This window comes from Platichthys flesus, chromosome 7 (assembly GCF_949316205.1).
Source record: "Platichthys flesus chromosome 7, fPlaFle2.1, whole genome shotgun sequence".
NCBI lineage: Eukaryota > Metazoa > Chordata > Actinopteri > Pleuronectiformes > Pleuronectidae > Platichthys > Platichthys flesus.
The window spans coordinates 8,905,202-8,923,465 of record NC_084951.1 but is presented as its reverse complement, the minus strand read 5'-3'; the positions used below and the strand labels follow the sequence as shown (position 1 = coordinate 8,923,465).

Sequence of the window (18,264 nt, the reverse complement as noted above, 5' to 3'; positions counted from 1 at the left end):
ATTTGTTAGTGCTGAACTGAAGTTATTAGTCTGCCAGTGATCGTGGTGAAAGGATTCAATCATTCAAGAACCTAATCTTCATCTTCATGTCTATCAATATTTTCACCTCATCTTTAAAAATCACAAGAAACAGAACCTATAGGGGCTTAACGCCTTATTTCCCCATAGCTCTGTGTCTGCATGTGAGTCAACTAAATGTGCGTCCATGGCAACCTGCAGATGCGTTGTGGACCCCCCCCCCCCCCCCCACACACACACACACACACTCTGGTATTTTTTGGTGTTGAATTAGCCTCCAGGTAAATTGGTGAATTGCATTCCGGACAGAGTATGCACTTTGAAAGTTTGCATTTAAATGAATTACAATAGTTAAATTAAATTGGAGAACTCTTTAACACATTCATATACAAATTATTTTAATCAACATAAAAAATGTCACTATAACTGTCCATTTTCCTGATATTGCTCCTGGAACATATTCTACTAATGTTGATGGCGAAAACCAACACAATTAACCTTTCCCCTTCTGCTCCATCTCTATTCCATAGTAAAAGCAATATATGTCCCTGCGTTGAACACCAGGGGGCGGAGGCAGTATATTACACCAAATTACAGACATGAAACAAAACCATGTCAAAGTGAGGCGTAAATGTTTGAAGTAGATTGTGTTTGGGGTGTGGTTGTTTGATTGGCAGGTGTGCCAGCCTGTCACAGTCATTCATTCTGGTTGCTGTTGACTTTTCTTTTGACCCTTTGCTCAAATTATCGATTTTCTTGAATTGGTAAAGCCAAAGATTAAGGCTTCATAACTTCTCTTTAGAAACCATCCCAAGCACCATCTCATGTTTTTGAGTCATCCGAGTATGAAAGTCCTACTCTCCTATATACTGAGCTCTTTCAAATTGTCAGGCACAATGACTATTCCATTATGAATTTTACATCAAGGTTCCAGTCATCCCGCCTAGAAGAACTTGTGGACTACATAGGTAAAATGTAGTGTAAATGGGTCAGGAGTCGACAGTCTCCTTCGTGGAGGACAGAATTGGGACATCAGCATCACAATGTGGGGACATCACAAGGCATACGGCTCAAACTACATTTTAACTAAATTCAAAATGTGTTTGTTCGTTGAACGCTCTCAACTGTCCTGATTATGTCGACCAGTCAGACACTCAACTGTGTTTCCTCAGCAGAGCTGGTGTCCCGACGTAGCCTTGGCCTCTATGACCAGAGGCCATGTTGTAGATTGGAAATGGTGGAAAGTGGCAGCTCTCCCAGCTCAGAGGAACAGGGGGATGGCAAAGGAGACGACCAATTAATAATTCAACAATACATCCTTTGTGACCTGAGATTGACTGACAAAACCGCGAGCTGCCATAGCATTCCTCTCCAAAGGGGCCATGCGGCCTGGAATTCTGTATGCTCTATTTAGAAAGGGATTTCACATTCAGAGCTTAAATTGCTTACAAAAGCAATTAACACTGGAGACGAATGGAATGAATATAAATAAGGTTGAGAAACATCTGAAGAGCTAAACGTTTTTTTTCTTTTACAACTCAGGTTCGTCTTTGGGTCCGAAATTAGCCGAATGTTAATCTAACTGACAGCATGGAAGTGACGCTTTTATTTTCAGTTACTTAAAACTCGGGCCCCAGAAAATGAAATACCCTGAATGCATACAGACAATAATTCGAAGAATCTTTTTCTGTTAAGTTTTTTAAAGAAATCTTCTGCCTGTTCTTCACAAAGGAGCTTTTCTAAGTGAAAATGTAAAATCAAGTCAAATTTGGTATGCTATCTGAGTGAAATTTGATTGCAGTCAGACTTTAAAAAATACATATATCAGATATACAACATAACAAACAAATACCTGACAGGTGACAGGGACCAGAAACACAGTGCATTATGACTCACTTTATAACTGTCACTTTATGAGGGAACAAAGATCAGCCAAAGCTTAGTAGGCAAGAAATATATGCACTAATGGCATAATTTTTGCGGGTTCAGCATATTAATTGCTGTACAGACAACAGACTCTTTTTAGTTCCATCTGTAGGAACTCTATCATTTACCTGAAGGTAGAAGCACAGACTTCCTGTGCAGGGGGTCGGCAGTACACTGCAATGTAGCTTGGACCTTCCCTGAGCATGACGGTAGAGGACAGAGAGCTGAATTTAACAGTGTCTTTGCTGAAAAGCCTAACAAGCATATTCCTGTCGGTCAGTTTCAGGTTTATAAATCTGGCTACAATAGAATAGGACAGGACTGAATCAGGAAAATAATAGAGCCGTATAGAACAGTCATCATATGGCCCTCAAAGGATAAACCGGATGGACCAATGGATGGATGGAGAGTCTCACTTGGTGCACACCAAGTGATCATTTTGGGTGATGCAGTGGAAACCACTTGTAGTGATCACGCCAAATTCATCACTACAACTGGTTGATTACTATAAACAAATTGCGTATAGCTTCTGTATGATAGTCTCTGAACTTGAAGGAAAGGTACAGCGATGTTTGCCAGAGATTGCGTACAGATACACACAATTTTCTCTCTCTCTCGCTCTCTCTCTCTCTCTACCTCTTTCTTCCTCTCTCTCTCTCTCTCTCTCTCTTGCGCTGACTATCAGACACAGAAACCCACACATCGACACGACTAAGCTAAAGTCTCTCAGTTTAAACATCCATTTGTTTTAAATGACACCACAACATAATAATACCACAACATGATCAATACCTTTCTTAAATGAGTAAAATGTTTCTTCATAGTCGCCTGCACTCTTTCATCAATTCAAGTCATCCTGAATCCACTCGCTTTTCTTTCTCTTTCACCCGCGGACACACACACACACCGGCACAAGACTCAAACACACAAACATTGTCATCGGACAAACGTGTAAACTCAGACTGGATAAAAACCAGAGAATTTGTGAACTAAGACATTGTGTGGAGGGCTGGAGGAGAAAGTTAGACTCGCTCAGTTTGCCAGTGCGAATGATAGAGACACAGAGAGAAGCAGGAAATTACTATCAGTGGTAAAAAAATGGAAAAAGACAACATTTTTATGGTCCAAACATACTTCCAAAGAGCAAAAATGAACACTATAAGTGGACTCATGATCACGTTAACAGCACTTGTATAGGCTCCAATCTGACCCAAACCTTTTGATCAATATAAACGGTTGATCAATATCTGCTTTCCACTCCATTAGCCATGTTAACATCCAGGAACTCGGTATGACAGTCTCATACTGTCTGTTGATCAGTCTAGCTGTCTGGCGGACCTTCCTCAAAATCTCTTTGATGTCCTATATGTTCTTGTTTTTGAGACATGCATGGTCCCGAGAGGATGAATCCTACTTTCTTCAGTGATCACCTAACTCGTCCCCTGGCAACAGCCATAAGCCTCACACAAGTGGAAGGACTGCTGTGAAATTTGACGACGATATCCATGGTACTCAGAGGATGAATACTAATGATTAATGTGATCCCTCCAATGTTTTGTCTAGTTCTGCCATGAGGTAAAAGTCAAGGTGACAGAGGGTGCTGTGAGCATGCTGATGTTACCATTTATCTCAAAGGCCGGCTGTTTGCGATTAGCTGCAGAGTGTGATGAGACTGGGATGAAGTCACAGTCACTGTCAAATACCTGAGTTATGGCCAGATGTTTGGCTAACAGCTTCCTTGAACCCTCAGTTCCATTGCTGCGGAGGAGTTCACACATATTATCCTCTGAAAGAGTGGATGAAATTACTTTTCTCTGCAGGACGCCTCAGGAGCTCTCCTGCTCCTTATTAAGAGGAGCTAGCTTACATGGCTTTAATTCTGACATAAGTGATTCTTGGGCATGTGCCACAGTCTGAGAGAAGACCACATGGTCTTCCTGGAATATTATGGTCTCCACTGGCCTGAGGAATGATAGTGAAATTTAGCTATTTTAAAGTTTCTCTATGTTTGCCATGAATAAAGCCCTAAAGGTGAAGTAAGTGATTCTGGGGAATGACTATTGATGTTTGAAAAGAAAACCACTCGTGCTTCAGAAGATTTACCACCTTCATGCAAGTACATGGACAATGTGCATCACTGATCTCAACAAGTTGGAATTAGCCATAGATATAACTGTACTGTAAAGCACTTTCCGTGGTTATAAAAACTAGAAAAGTGCTCTATAAATACAGACCATTTACCATTTGTTTACACAAATTACTCGTCTGCTGACAGACTGTTGTGTGTTGTCACACACCAGTGTTGTCTTTGCCTTTTGATTATTTCGTTATCTTTTTTGGGGGTTAGTTGTGGTGCAGCACTAAGGATTTGGAGTACGCCTGTAAGATCGTGGTGCTAGCACATACAGTGGCTAAGAGTAGCTGTTACATTCTAAAAAAGTGGTGGTGGTAGACATTACCTGAGGCCTTTTTTTCAGGTCGTCCGCCCTCAACAATAGACGGCAGATGAATGATGACATTATCTGTAACAGGTGATGTTTCACCATTTCTTATTAAAAATCGCTCCAAGAAAAGGGATTAATGTACCATTAGCATTTACTATTTATGACAGTTCAGAGAACTCACTCCCACTGCTTTTTCACAACCCAGTCAGCGTTGCCAGATGGGAAATGTTGAGGTATCGTACCAGAAGCTGAAATTATCGTATTTTTACGAAAATAAATGATCGTACGCAACCAGAGTATGGATACGATCAATACTGTTGTTTCGAATCTCTGTTGAGATACCGAAGTGACTTAGTATACAGAATTGATCCTTTTCAAGGCACGAGGCTCTTATTTTGAAACATGAGACAAGAGGACCTATGTTCAGAGAGATGCGTAATCGTACAAAAAGCGTATAATTAATATATCTTAACTTATGGCCTACACAGCAGCGCTACATGATATTATATGTGAAAACAAGAACAGTGTACACCGTACTGTAGCATCCCTGATTCACAACCAGTGAAGTAAAGCTCATTATTTTACCATCCGTGGTGTTACATGAGGCGGTGTGAGGTGGATCCTCAACTGCCTGTCACAAAGTTGTGGAGCTCATTTGAAGTTTGCCTTTGTTTTCACTCTCACCCTCTTGCTGTAACATTTCAGCTGCGTGTTGACGGGTTTATCTGTGAGACTGCAGGCTGATGAGGCGCACCGTGGCGTGTTTGGACTTCCTGATTAGTTGACACAAAATAGGGAAATTGTGGCATGTGGTGAAAACGCCTCATGCTGTCACAGGGAACGCACCTGCTCAGGTTGAACGAATCTCTCTCAGACTTTACCTCTTTCTGTGTCTGGCTCTGTCTGCGTCTCCCCTTTCATTAAGACTTTCGCAGCCTTCAGGTTCCATTGGAATAATCAATACTATGTTCATAAGACCAATAATAAATTGGAACACGCTGAATGTCAAAATATGCAAGCTTTTTTTGGCAGCTAGTTTGAAGCCTGATTGCTTTATAGAGCCTGTAATGGAGAAGTATGTACTTCAGCATAAGTTGTTTCACATCACAAAGTTCATTTTGTCTTGCAAATAAATTCCTCGTAATACTAAATATTGTGCCAAAATACTGATTACATTTTTTATAGCACTCATAATTTTGGCACAACATTTTTGAATAAATATAGCTAAGCTTGATTCAGCTATAACCACATTACAAACAAGAAACAGCAGCTATGATATCAGGCTGGTCTCACATCCTAAAATGTGACTGTTAGTTTGTGTGAATTTGATAAATTGATCCATTCAAAGAGAGCATCTATCCTTGACAATGGAAACAGTCGCTTTACATAACACTGCTGACACAACGTCCACCTCATAGCTTCACGCAGAGTTTTTAAGTTTCCATTTTCAGACATGAATTGTGGATAAAGTTCAGGGAATTGGGTCTGGACTTTATCCACAGTTTGTTCTTCACACATGCACAACACAGCAGGAGGTTCTCTGCACAGAGGCATTCACAGCAACAAATCCTCTGTGTTATTCATGTTAAGGTCTCTATCTAAATATGTTATGATTTGGCACTTAAAAGTAAATTGAATTGAATATTTTCTGCAGTGGATTTTATGAAGCACTTTGTAACTTTGTTTAGATATGCTAAACAAATAAAGTTTTTATTATTCAGGAGAGCTAGAAGAGTCAACAATCTCCTACTCATGAATGCCAAATAAAAAATTGATAATTGCCCTCAAATTGACTATAAAGAAAATAACTAGTCTTTATTAAAATGTGTAGAAAGTGTAGATGTTTGTGTTAAAATGTAGGGGGTAAAAGTAAAAAGTTATAAAAATAGTACAGATACCTAATAAAGTTACCTTAGTACTTTAATGAAGTATTTGTACTTCGTGACTTCACACTTCTGTCAATAATTTAGTATTTTTCAGATGATCCTCTTGCTTCTGCCCCATGTTTATGAACATATCTCGTATCATATATAATTCTGTGGTTACTCAAATTACCATTTGGTAAAAGCCAGTGGTTTAACCCAAAGCTGTAATTAAAATTTTACATTTCGTTCTTTTCAAAGAAAATACACGATGCATCTGGTATCTGCTCATCTAAAGCCGGGTGCCTAAACTTCAATCTCTTAGTTTTATCAAAGCAACTTTCAATCAAAATCTGGAGGATTTAATGGCCATGTACTGGATGTAAGTGCTGCTGGTTGAGTACCCTCAGTGACTAACACTCTCATCACTCCAACCAAATGAAATGTCAGTGATCAGTCACTCCACGTTGTCCTCACTTACATGCTCGTGTTTGAAAGACTGTCACTTGCTTCCTGTGGGGCTGAATGAATCGATCCAATCGGGAGACTTGCACGTCGGAGATTTAAGGAGCACCTGAAGGCAGCATCACTCTTGGAAACGACAGATATTCTATACTTGAGTTTTATATATTTTTATATATATAAATGATATATGTATATATGCATGTGCTGGGGAGTTGCAGGCGTTGAGTTTTCACGCTCTCTTTCTCTCTCTCTATCTATGTAGGGCAGCGCATGGATCAGCTGACATCCCCATCCTCCCACATGCCCACACAATCTTGTTAAAGCATGCAGTTAATCTGAAGTGGAAAAGGACTCTCTTCACAAGCAAGCGCTGCTTTCATCACCCTATTGTATTGCCCACATCACATTGTCACAGGAATATCAGATTCTCCCAGAACTCAGGTGCTGGGGAGGAGAGGTTGCGCTCTCATAGTTGGCTCCCGGTGATGTCATTTCCCTGGGAGTGACTTGGTAAACGGGTTATTGTGTAGCTCTATAGCTGGCATGGTGTTACCGTAAGAACTCAGTTGTTTCAGTGCAGACTCTCTTTTACTCTGAAAAGTTGTCTCCTCCATCAATAATTTAGAATGAATTGCTCCAGGAAGATGAAACAGAGGAGATACAATAGTGCTTTCCAGTAAAACGCTCTGGAAGAAGCCTACAGTCCTTCAGTTAGGAAATGCAGCTCATGTTCTGTGCATTTTATTTTCAAGCACATGGAACAAAAGGAGGAAAACACACAAGTGCTCTCTCATCTCCTCTTCTCCTGTCTGTGTGTCTCCGTCTTTCTTCTTTTCAAAAGCCTATTGAAAAAAACAGGGCTCTGAACTTGTTCGCGGCCTGGGCTCCCATCATCATCTTGCAGGCCAGGTGAAGTGCAGTGAATTGATGGACACAGATACACGGCTGCGCTCGAAAGGCCTTTGATTGAATTGCCACTCACTGCTCTGCTGTTGCCGCTCTACATTCACAGGCTGTATAAGAGACACGGAGACAGGGGGTCATCCATGAACGCAGGAAGGGCTCCGTCCAGGCCCTTGTTTGACAGGAGAGGTGTTGTGTGCAGCGCGGGGAGGGGAAGAGGTGGTGGTGGTGAGCGGTTGGACCGTGCTTCAGCTGTTTGTCCCCGCCCGGTGAAGTGGCTCACACCTTGAGACCCCTGGGCTCCTGCTCAAACATTTCTCTGTCTTTATTTGCTCTCAAGAGCCTCTCGTCTTTATGGGCTGCGGAGGAATATCTCAAAAGCACCTTCCATCTCTCACAAGAGAGGGAACGAGAGCAAATTGCGTCCAACTTGAACAACTCCCACATAATCACGAACATGCTTTTTCAGACATAATAAAAATGCACCGAGCTCTCAAACAGGCTTCCATGGGCTGATTGTGCTCCAGAGGAAAATGTACCTTGACGAATGAGGCGAACCTCTTCACTCGCCTCCTACTTGTTATACTGTGTGAGGTGTCTCTACATTGACTACATCAGACTGTTAATTAGTCAGCCTCAGCCCAAAGGTGACTAAATCTTTTAAATGAATTCATCACATGACTCACACAGGGAGATGTTCAAAGACAGGAGATGTTCAGACCCAAAACCCAACGTCCAGCTCTGCCTCTGTTACTGTGCTGCTCTTTCACAGGTTTATTCCCCCGATGTAACATGACATGCATGTTCCACTCAAGTAAACACTGCATGTTTTAGCGTGCTCTGCTTTGGTTGACTTGGCAACACTGCCATCTCATGGTGATCAGAGGAAGAAATGTGCAACCACATGCTTTTCTCAAGCATCTTTATTTGAAAATGATTATTAATTATAACAAAACATGGTATCATCATCTTAAACTGCTTTACTGGGTCATATCATGTAATACAGTTTCCTTTGAAAGCAGTAATTTTATCAGAAACATAATTAAATTATAGCCGCTGACAAAAAAAGATGTGCTGAACTGTAAAGCATCAGCTCTGTTCGTTCTTATATGAGACAAACTGACAGCTCATGTTAAACTTGTTGAAGCAGTTTTATTCAGTGGAGGTTCTTCCTCTGACGGCCTTTTTTGAAAGGTTTGATCAAAGAAAGCTGCATAAATTCATGTCCGATCTTTTCCGTGGGGACGTACTCTCTTCTCCTGTGGTCTATTTTCTAGTCACTGCCCCTCCAGAGGAATGACACTGTCTGCCTGGATGAGGCTTGAATAGATGACGGATGGGTTCGACTTTTCTCTTGGTGTGTAAAAGCCGCAGACCTCCCACTATCCTCGCCACCCCACCCCACCTGAAGGCCAATGTAATGCCTCACGGCATTTTGAGCCTTTCTACACATGGGCACCTTTCTGATCTTCCTCCCTGTCGGCGCCCCCGTCTGTGTCTGTATGACAGCTCTGCTCTCCACACCGCTCCTCCCTCCCCACGTCCTCTTGCTTCCCCTCCCCGCGCCGCTGGGTTCCACACCAAAGCACCAGAGCAGTGCACCTCTCCAAACCCCACTCCTCCGCCCGCTGCTCGCACTGCACCACAAAGATTCGGTAAAGCTCCAGCAGGACGATGACGATGTTCTTGCAGGTGAAGAAGATCATGAGCTGGTTGAGCACCTGCTCCTGAATCATGAGGTAGAGCCGGTAAACCAGGAATGGGCCGTCTTGGAGTCCCACTGTGAGCAGCAAGCTCCACACTTCGCTAGAGCAGCAGGAGGCGGACGAGGGTGGAGCTCCAGTGCAGCAGAGGAGAGCACCTGGGCTCCTCTGAGGGGACTCACCCTTCGGGAGTTGTGTCTGAGTGAGAACCAGAGGAAACTGCATGAGCGCCCACGAGAAGAGGGCCAGGCCGGTGATGACGACCGCCCGGTTGGTTTTGACTTCAGGCTCTTTAAAGGTGTCGAAGATGTCCAGGATGTCGGCGCCCAGTCCAACGTAGACCATGAGGAGCTGGGACAGCTGGTCTCGGGACATGTCCCCCTTGGGCATCAGCCAGCGACCCAGAACCAGCACGATGAGCATGGTTTGCTCCAGGCCGGCCACCCAGTCCTCCGGCTCCAGCTCCACGATGCCCTGGGGTCGAGGAAACAGCAGCATCTGGTCACATTCAGAGCATTTGTCATTTGAGAAAATCCAATTTGGAATACAATCAGAGAGTTTCATTTTCCCTTTCCCTGTGTTCCTTTGCTGTTTTACCTTGTCTCTCATCAGCTGTTTGTGAATATATTACAGCATTAAATCATGGTGGGTGAAATTTCGTCACTGGAAGACACTGGGAATCAGCAGGACAACAAGACACGTCCTGACTGGTGTTGATATGATTCTAATGGCTTGTGAGTCGGCTGTTTGTTGTGTCAGGGTTCGTCGAGTTCATCTTGACAGCGCTCGTTAACGTTTCACAACTTTTTCGGAAAAACAGTGCGTCCTCAGAAGCTGCCACCCGGCCTGGAGCACAGCCAAGGGGCAAGAAAGCTCCCAAATCCTACATGAAAGAAACGGCACTGAAGCCATCCCAGAAGGAGAGAGATCTGAGAGTTTTTCTTCAAGCACAGAGTTATCTGGACCTCATCTGAACGTGTCTGTTACGAATTCCCTGCATCTAATAGTTTAGCGACCGCCCCCTTTGCCTGATTCCAATCTAATCAGATATCAGGTGCCCCCCCCTTTTAATGTGGCTGTGCAGGAGGGTGAGGCGCAGTGGGCGGTGTTGTGGCGGCATGCCTACCGCTGTGATCGGGATGTGAGCCAGCAAATGAAGCTCAGGGCCTGAGGAATTGTTGACGGGCAGCTTGGACTGCAGCAGGCTCAGCTCCAGAAACCAAATGGATGGAATGACAGTGCTGAGGTACAGGAAAACCATGGGGGAGAACCTGAAAGAGGAGGGGGAAAGAGGGAGGGAGGGAGGGGAAAGGTGGGGTTGGGTTATTTTTAGTGACCCTTTTTTTTTAATGTATTTATTTATTTATTTTTACACCCCACCCCGGGTCTTTTACCCCTAAAAGAAGCATTGCATTTCAGACAGGCAATTATTCTCATCATATATGCAAATCCCACTTGACAGTGCAAAGCCTTCTCGGAGGAGAGAACTTCAAAGTAAGACTCAGCGAGAAAGAGAGAGGCCTGAAGAAAGCCTGTGTCTGAGGATGTTCACTGCCTACGAACCGGAGAGCTACAGCTTTTGAATGCGACGCCGCTCGCTGTTGAATGCGTTTGGTGACACCAAACGCCCGTGTCCTTTTTTGAGGCTCACATTTTAAAGGTTGATGTCAGTTTATGTTTAGTCGTTTTGAAAAGAAGGGGGGGGGGGGGGGGTGAGTGAGCTGGTCAGAAACGACTGGAGCCAGCAGGGGACAGTTTCTCCTTGATTGGATCAGAGAGGCTGAGACAGAGACGTGAGAGCGGGGCTCGGGACATCCGCTCGCTGGAAGACAGTAATAACACGGCAGAGGGATAGACTTGTTGTTGATAGACAAGTGAAAGTGAGACGCAGCCGCAGAGGATCACTGAGAATTTAAGAGCGGGGAATAATATCACAGGCCTCACTCGGGCTGACTCTCGCCGCCCGGGGCAGATGGGTTATTAAGTGCTCGCACAGTTACAAGTTCAGATGTTTGTGCCACACACACACTGCTTAACAAAGTTTAGCTTCACACAACACCTCCGCCCTCATGTCACCATCTTTAAAAACTATAACTATATATACTAACTATAATCCCATATACAGCAGGAGAGAGAACCATTCACACACTTTTCTTGTTGTCGATCCATCAACTTTACTATTCAGAGGAATCAGACTCATTTATGAATCACCATTCAACCAAGGTGGTGGAATTCTTTTGCGGCCCAGAATGGAATACAGTTACATACTTGTCTTTGAATTGAATTTATATTATGAATGTTACAGAGACATCAGAGTCCTTATGGCTGTGTGACTCAAACAGGTGGTGAGCAGGGTGGTAGGACTGGATATATTTTGTTTGTGCCTTTGTTATGGTGCAGTACTACAGTATATTATAGAAGGGAAACTCAGCCTGTACAAAAGGAGGCATACTTCCAGAGTAGTCCTTTAATTCAGTGACATAGGTCAGATAGAGTGAATCTAACAAATCTTTATTCTGATCCCCATTAGCTGCCACCCAGCTATCAACTGCTCCTCCACAGACAGTTTTTTCTCATTTATATTGTGCTGCCTGTCACACTGAAACCCTTCAAAAGCTGTTACATGTATTTTTATGAAATCCAGTAAAGACGTCCATCTATCTCCAGAGGATGACAACACACTCACTCTGGTATTCCTCACTTTTTACAATTGCACCACCAGCAGGTCAAATTATTGTTTTTTTGTTCACATACCGTACCTGCAGCAAAATTGACCGACAACTGTATCTAAAGATGGACAACATGACTGCTCCCCAGAAGTGAAGCCAAAACATCATGATTGTCCCCTGGTGGCCGGAGTCAGTACAGGAACTAGAAACACCAAGTCATTTTAGGTCGTTCTTAAGCTATCAAGTTATCAAGGGTTCAGTTTTCCATTAAGTTTGGTTTAATTAATTATTTTATGTTATAAAAACAGGGTTTAATGCCCTGATTGACAGCTAAGACTGACTGGTGATTGGTCGAGCGTGTGTATCAGCAATACCTTGATAACAGTACAATGACCACTGCACAGACTCTGGCTCCCAATGACAAAGTGCAAAACACAGCACCTGTATGTGCAATAATTTGTTCTGATCTTTGTTTAATCAGAGGAGGGGCAAACGCATCATCCATCTGTTTAAACAGGCTATGGCGAGGACCTAACCATGATTCAGTCAACATGTCAGCATTACTGGGAATTGATAAAGTTTAGATGATAATTCAAAGGCCAAATAACTCAAAGGAATTCTCCCTCACTACAACTGATACTATTGAACTACCCCTAATAATATTACCACATGGTGTAACCACTTTATTCTAAAAGTTTTTAGTCAATTTGAATAGTGTGATCTGTAATAGAAGTCCAATATCAACTTCAAACAGAGGTAAACCCTGTGCATTGTGCTGAATATAGGTTGAATGCTGAATGTGCGTGCACGTTACCATTTCCACTCTGCGTTACGGGTGCACTTCAGAGTGACAGCCATTTCCACTCCGAGAAGAGCCACGCCCGTCAGCAGCAGCCAATAGAGTGGCTCCCCTTTAACGGCCACCACGCGCCACACCGTCACCACCCCGTGGACCGCGAACAGGAAGCGACTCAGCAGGGCCAACAGGATGTTCAAGAGCCGACACATCGTTCGCTACAGAAAACCTGCACAGAAGTCAGCTTTATGGTTTATTTTTAGGTTTTATGACATTCTTTATGAGTATTTTTTCAAAATAAAAACAAAGAGGTGTGTGTGGGATTGTCACGTAGTGTTTGCCAACATTATTTCTGTTCTTGTTAGAGAGTGACTGAGCCACTGATGCCCACTGATACACAGAATGTTAATAGAACAACATTTGTGTGTCAGATTATTGTAGCTAAAGCTTACGCTGAAATATTTCACTCTTCAAACTTTAGTAAACAAAGTCTCAGAGGTCACAACAATAAAGTGGTTTATGTTGTTTGGGATTTAATCTAGTTTAATTTTTTTTATTATATAATCCTGTAATAAACTTAATGTCCAGCGGTGCGAATGGAAACGTGCCAAAGGACACTTCATTTGATGCATTCTGCACTAAATTTAAGGAATAAACTCATGAAGAGAGTCTGTGCAGGGCGGCCAAAACCCGACTGACCGTGAAAAATTAGTAAACACTTACCGTGTGTAACCACCCTCATCAAACCCCAGCGCTCAGCCGTCATTATATCAATAGCTGCTGCATGGTGTCAGTGTGAAAACACACCTCGCTGTCAATTAGCCAGCAAGATAAAAGCCTTCTAAGCTTTGGGGGGAATTCAAAGTAAGCAGTGATTAGTTAGCAAGAGTTGGACAAATTGATCTGCAGTCAATATGAAAGGACTCCATGAGGCTTTGCATGCATTTGCTTTAATGTGATCTCTGGAACTCTGCGGATTATTTTGATGCTTTGAAAACAGTGTTAAATGACGGGGCACCCTGGTCACCTGGTGGTTCAGGTGCACACTATAAAACCCAGTTTGACGCCAGCCAGGAACTTTTGTTTGAAGTCATACCCCTCTTCTCCCTCACAATGTTGCCTGTCCTTAGTTATCCACCCAAAATAAATAAAACACATGCCAATGCCACATTGTAATAACGCAGCTCTTGTAGTTATCAGGCTTCAAGGTTTAAAAAAAGTCTACAACAAAAGTCTAAACCTCATTCCTCAGAATTTTAAGCATTAAAAAGTCTCAAAAATGTTAAAATGTAATGCATTCGGTCTGTAGGACGTTTAGTTGAATCTTAATTTTATGAACGATAAATTAATGCTATAACTATTCTGTCGCACTTTAAAATGAGTTTTGTTATTCAAGAGAATGTTTTGAGTGAGGTTTGTAACAATTCTGTGTGTTGTAGTTCTTTCTCAATTTACAGATATTAGCTGGTAGTAATAAAACTACAAACAAGACCAATGTGGAGCTGCTAAGTCTGTGAGAAATATTATGGATACTACTGTCTCTGCCTGTCGTTTGGAAGATATCGTAGCATTTCCAGGGTTATTCTCCAACAGGCTACTTCACCTTCCCTTCATTATGGGGAAGTGTAAGTGATTCAGCGTCTCTGATAGTCTTTCAAATCTGTCGCACCTGATGTAGGTCTTAAATTATTCACTATGGTGTGAACGGTTTTAAATTTGACTTGTTGAAACTTGCAGAAACCCTGAGTCAGTGAATCATCCACGAATGATTTGTAAATCAGATATCCCGTAAACATCATAAAGAAAAAAACTTTGACACTGGACACGAACACTGCTACGGTGTCAAGTGTTTTCAAAAAGACACAAAATAATTTTATGAACCTACAAAAGAACATAAACCATAATAACCAAAAATATTAGTAAATCTCACTTTCTAGTTAATTTCATTGGTCATCAACAAAGGATCGTGACAACAATGGTTTAAATCCAGTTAAAAACACTTGAGATGGGTTTAAAAAAGGAGTTTTCTATAATAATAGAGGCGAGATTTTTGACAACCTGACTAATACATAATGTGTTATTATTGAAAGGCTTGCAATTGTGCTACAAGTCATTAGTACATGATTTATTCAACATTAATAATTTTAGAAGTAACATCATTTAAATTTAAAGTTCTAAAGTGTGTCTTATTCCGATTGAACGCCTCTCTCTTTATCTTGCTTTAACTCTTCTATGATGGAACTCAGCTCTCTCTGTAACTGGTCTGTGTCTAAAACAGGGAGAGGGTTGTGTGCTGGTATTATGAATACCAATCTGCCTTAAACAGAGTTCATGAAATATGTATAACTGCATGCAGTACAGACCTACAGAATAAGCTGGACTCCTCGCGGGGATCGGTTTCCTTCGCTGTGTTTCCCCAAAAGTTCTGACGCTGTGTAGCAGAAAATGACAACAGCACCACAGCAGTCACACACACTGACCTGCTCTGTGTCTGCCTGTCTCTGCCTTTTAAATGACAGCCTCCTCCTTGACTCCGCTGGATGAGAAGGCAAAAGTTATGTGTGTATGTTTGTGTGTGTGTGTGTGTGTGTGTGTGTGTCTGTCAGTCTGTGTGTGTGTTCAGTGGGTGAGTGACTGTTGTTCAACTCCACTGGAGTAGACTATCAGTAAGCGTCGGTGCGTTCCACAAAGTGTATCTGTGTGTGTCTCCGTCTCTTTGGTGCCATTGTAGGAGATAACGCTTCCTGCCCCCCTCGCGCCCACATCTTCATCGCCATCCGTCATGATGTCACCTCTCCTGGCCCAGAACAAAGTTATCTCCCTGGGAGAAGCCGGCCCGCCGCTCTCCCTGTTCAAAAGGCACCCGGCCCTGCCCTGCTCCCACCCATGCCTGCTCTGGCCCTGCACTGCCGGCCCTGATAACGGTCTCGCTCCCCACGGCCGGCACACACACATATAAACAAGGAGCAGCAGGAGGGGAGAGGATATGCCGACGGCCCCCTGAGCAATCACTACAGCGGGTGGGTATGTGACTGCTGTTGCATCAGAATGAGGACGCAGAGCGGGTCAGTGCTGCCCACGAATGCCGAGTCCATCAATCCACTAAACCGCTAGAGTGAATCAAAGACGGAGGGGTGATAATAGTTTTTTTATTATTTGGTCGGTGTGTAAATCCTACACATTGCTCAGGAGATGATCAGAGGAGCCGAGATGTTGTCCCAACATGCTCTTCTGATGGTTTTATACTCCCTGTCAGTGAGGCCTGCACGATCAGATTTATTTGGCCTCTTGGGTGCATTAGTAACAAGCTGTAAACATGTGAATGAGTGAGCAATTTACACAACTAGCAAACATGTATTCAGTCTTCAGAGTAATTTTAGGTGGTTCTAATCACACTGGTGTTTGCTCAAGTGTTCATTTTTCTGTTACATTTGATTTTGATTAGTCTTGTGATTCTCTAAAAAGGTTAGAAGCGTTTTTAACGTCGCTCCCCCGATCACTATGGAGCAGACGCAGACTCCAAATGTTAACACATCACTACTTCCATTAACTACCACACATCCACGTTCACAGGTTGTAACACCTCATTTCTTCTGAGGTTTGCTTTCCCACTGAGGCCTGCAGTATATTTCAGCTGCACCAGTCCGACAGCACTGAAGTGGCCCAGCTCCAGCAGCCTCTTATATACAGCCTTTGGACGGCAGCCACTGGCACAGGCCCTCTGCCTGCTCCTCACATGGTGTATGCCACCCAGTAGATCACGTTCACCACGGCGAAAGTGAGAGGGAACACGGCCCTGGCGTCGATGTCGATGGGCTTGCAGATGCATAGAGCAGCCCCTCTTCTCCTCCTCGCTCTCCCCTGGCTGCTTGGACTGTGCAAGATGGCAGGGTTCGTATCTGGGATGTTTTTGGTCCTCAAATCTGGATGGTGAGAAGAAGTGAAGATGCATCCTCCAGTCTTTACATACAGTCTACATCTGTACGACCCATTGGAGCGGACCAGTAACAGGCAAAGCAAACCTTTCTTCTGCACAGAAAAATCCAGATCTAAAATAAAAAATTACAAGCAGGACGTTTAACCATAACATATGTAGACCTGTACTGATATTGATAATTGGAGATAAGTTAATATAATTAATTCATTTTTTTTTTTTTTAATTTACCAGGTGGATATATTAATGGTCCCCAGAGAATTCATCCTAATGTTGGTGACCCACTGATATCTTCTTTCAAACCATCATCAGGCAAAGGGTTCCCCTTGTACACTCCAGAGTGCTATGAAACGAACCCTCATGGTCCTCAGAGGATGAATCCTTTGCATTCCTGCTGGTCACACTCTACCTCTACTGACAGGTTCTTAGAATAGCACAACACAATACCAATTTCAATCAGTAGTTAAAGATTAGAATTAGAATGATGTAAGAAAAGACCTGGGAGCAAAGTGATAATGCAGTGAGGTCGACTCTAACAAGAAGAAATGTGACAGAAGCGGTGGTGCTTCCTCATCCCCCAGTTTCCCAAAAGCTATTTCTCAGTTCAGACGACAGACAAGAGTGTGAAATTATTAATAGAGCACAATCCTTGGCCCGTCGGCTGAACCTACGAGTCAATTATTAATAATCCCTCAAATTAGAGCCTTTTTTTTCGCCAATGTGTTGAACAAATGTTCACTGCAGCCAATATTTTTGTTTTAGTGAAATGATTCAGCATTTGTATTATTTAATACAGTGATTCTCAAATGGGGGTACGCGTACCCCTGGGGGTACTTGAAGGTACTCCAGGGGGTACTTGAGATTTTGTTTTTATATATTTAAAATTAGCATCCATTCAAAAATCCTTGAAAAATTGTTATTTAACAAACATTCAATAAAATATAAGTGTAAGTTCATGAACTAAATGTTATATTCAGTAGGCTTTTCAATTTAATTATCCTAAAAAAACAGAGTCTCCCCCATACCGATGGTTTGACCCAACCTGGCACACGTCACCTGTCATCACCTGTCATCACCTGCCTTGAAAACAGCAATGCTGCTGAAACACGGAGGGACAAGTACCAAAGAAGGCGAAACCAGAGCAGAGAGCCTTCCCTAAACAACACCGTGAGAGCTTGTGCCTCTTCGGAGCCTCGCTAAAACGTAAAAGTTTTCCGTTGTGAAGTTAATGATTCATAACAAGTCCGCGTCTCTACCGGTACCCTTTCAAAATAAAAGCATGTAATACAAAAGCGGAAATGAAATTGTATGACCTCAAAGCGAGCAAATATTTCACAATAAAATGACAGAAAGCCACTTCAACAATATTAACAATAACATAGATTGGGTTATTTACACTTTTTGTTTTTTCTTTTGGGAGAGATTAGCCAGCACCACATCTTCAGCGGTATCTCCAGACAAAACATGAAAGTCATGTTGGTAAGCCACCTGAGTTTTTTAAGAGGAAACTTTCTGAATTCAGGTCATCTCAAGACACGATTCGA

General features: G+C 42.8%; 1 protein-coding gene across 1 annotated transcript; it reads right to left on the bottom strand.

Moving 5' to 3' along the window:
- Positions 1 to 8,679: 8,679 nt before the first annotated feature.
- On the bottom strand, positions 8,680 to 12,998 carry LOC133957373 (transmembrane protein 26). Its single transcript, XM_062392915.1, has 3 exons — positions 12,805 to 12,998; positions 10,448 to 10,592; positions 8,680 to 9,795 (listed from the first exon to the last, which is right to left on the bottom strand). Exons 1-3 carry the CDS (start codon positions 12,996 to 12,998, stop codon positions 9,064 to 9,066), a joined length of 1,071 nt encoding a protein of 356 aa, XP_062248899.1. The 3' UTR covers positions 8,680 to 9,063.
- Positions 12,999 to 18,264: the final 5,266 nt, after the last annotated feature.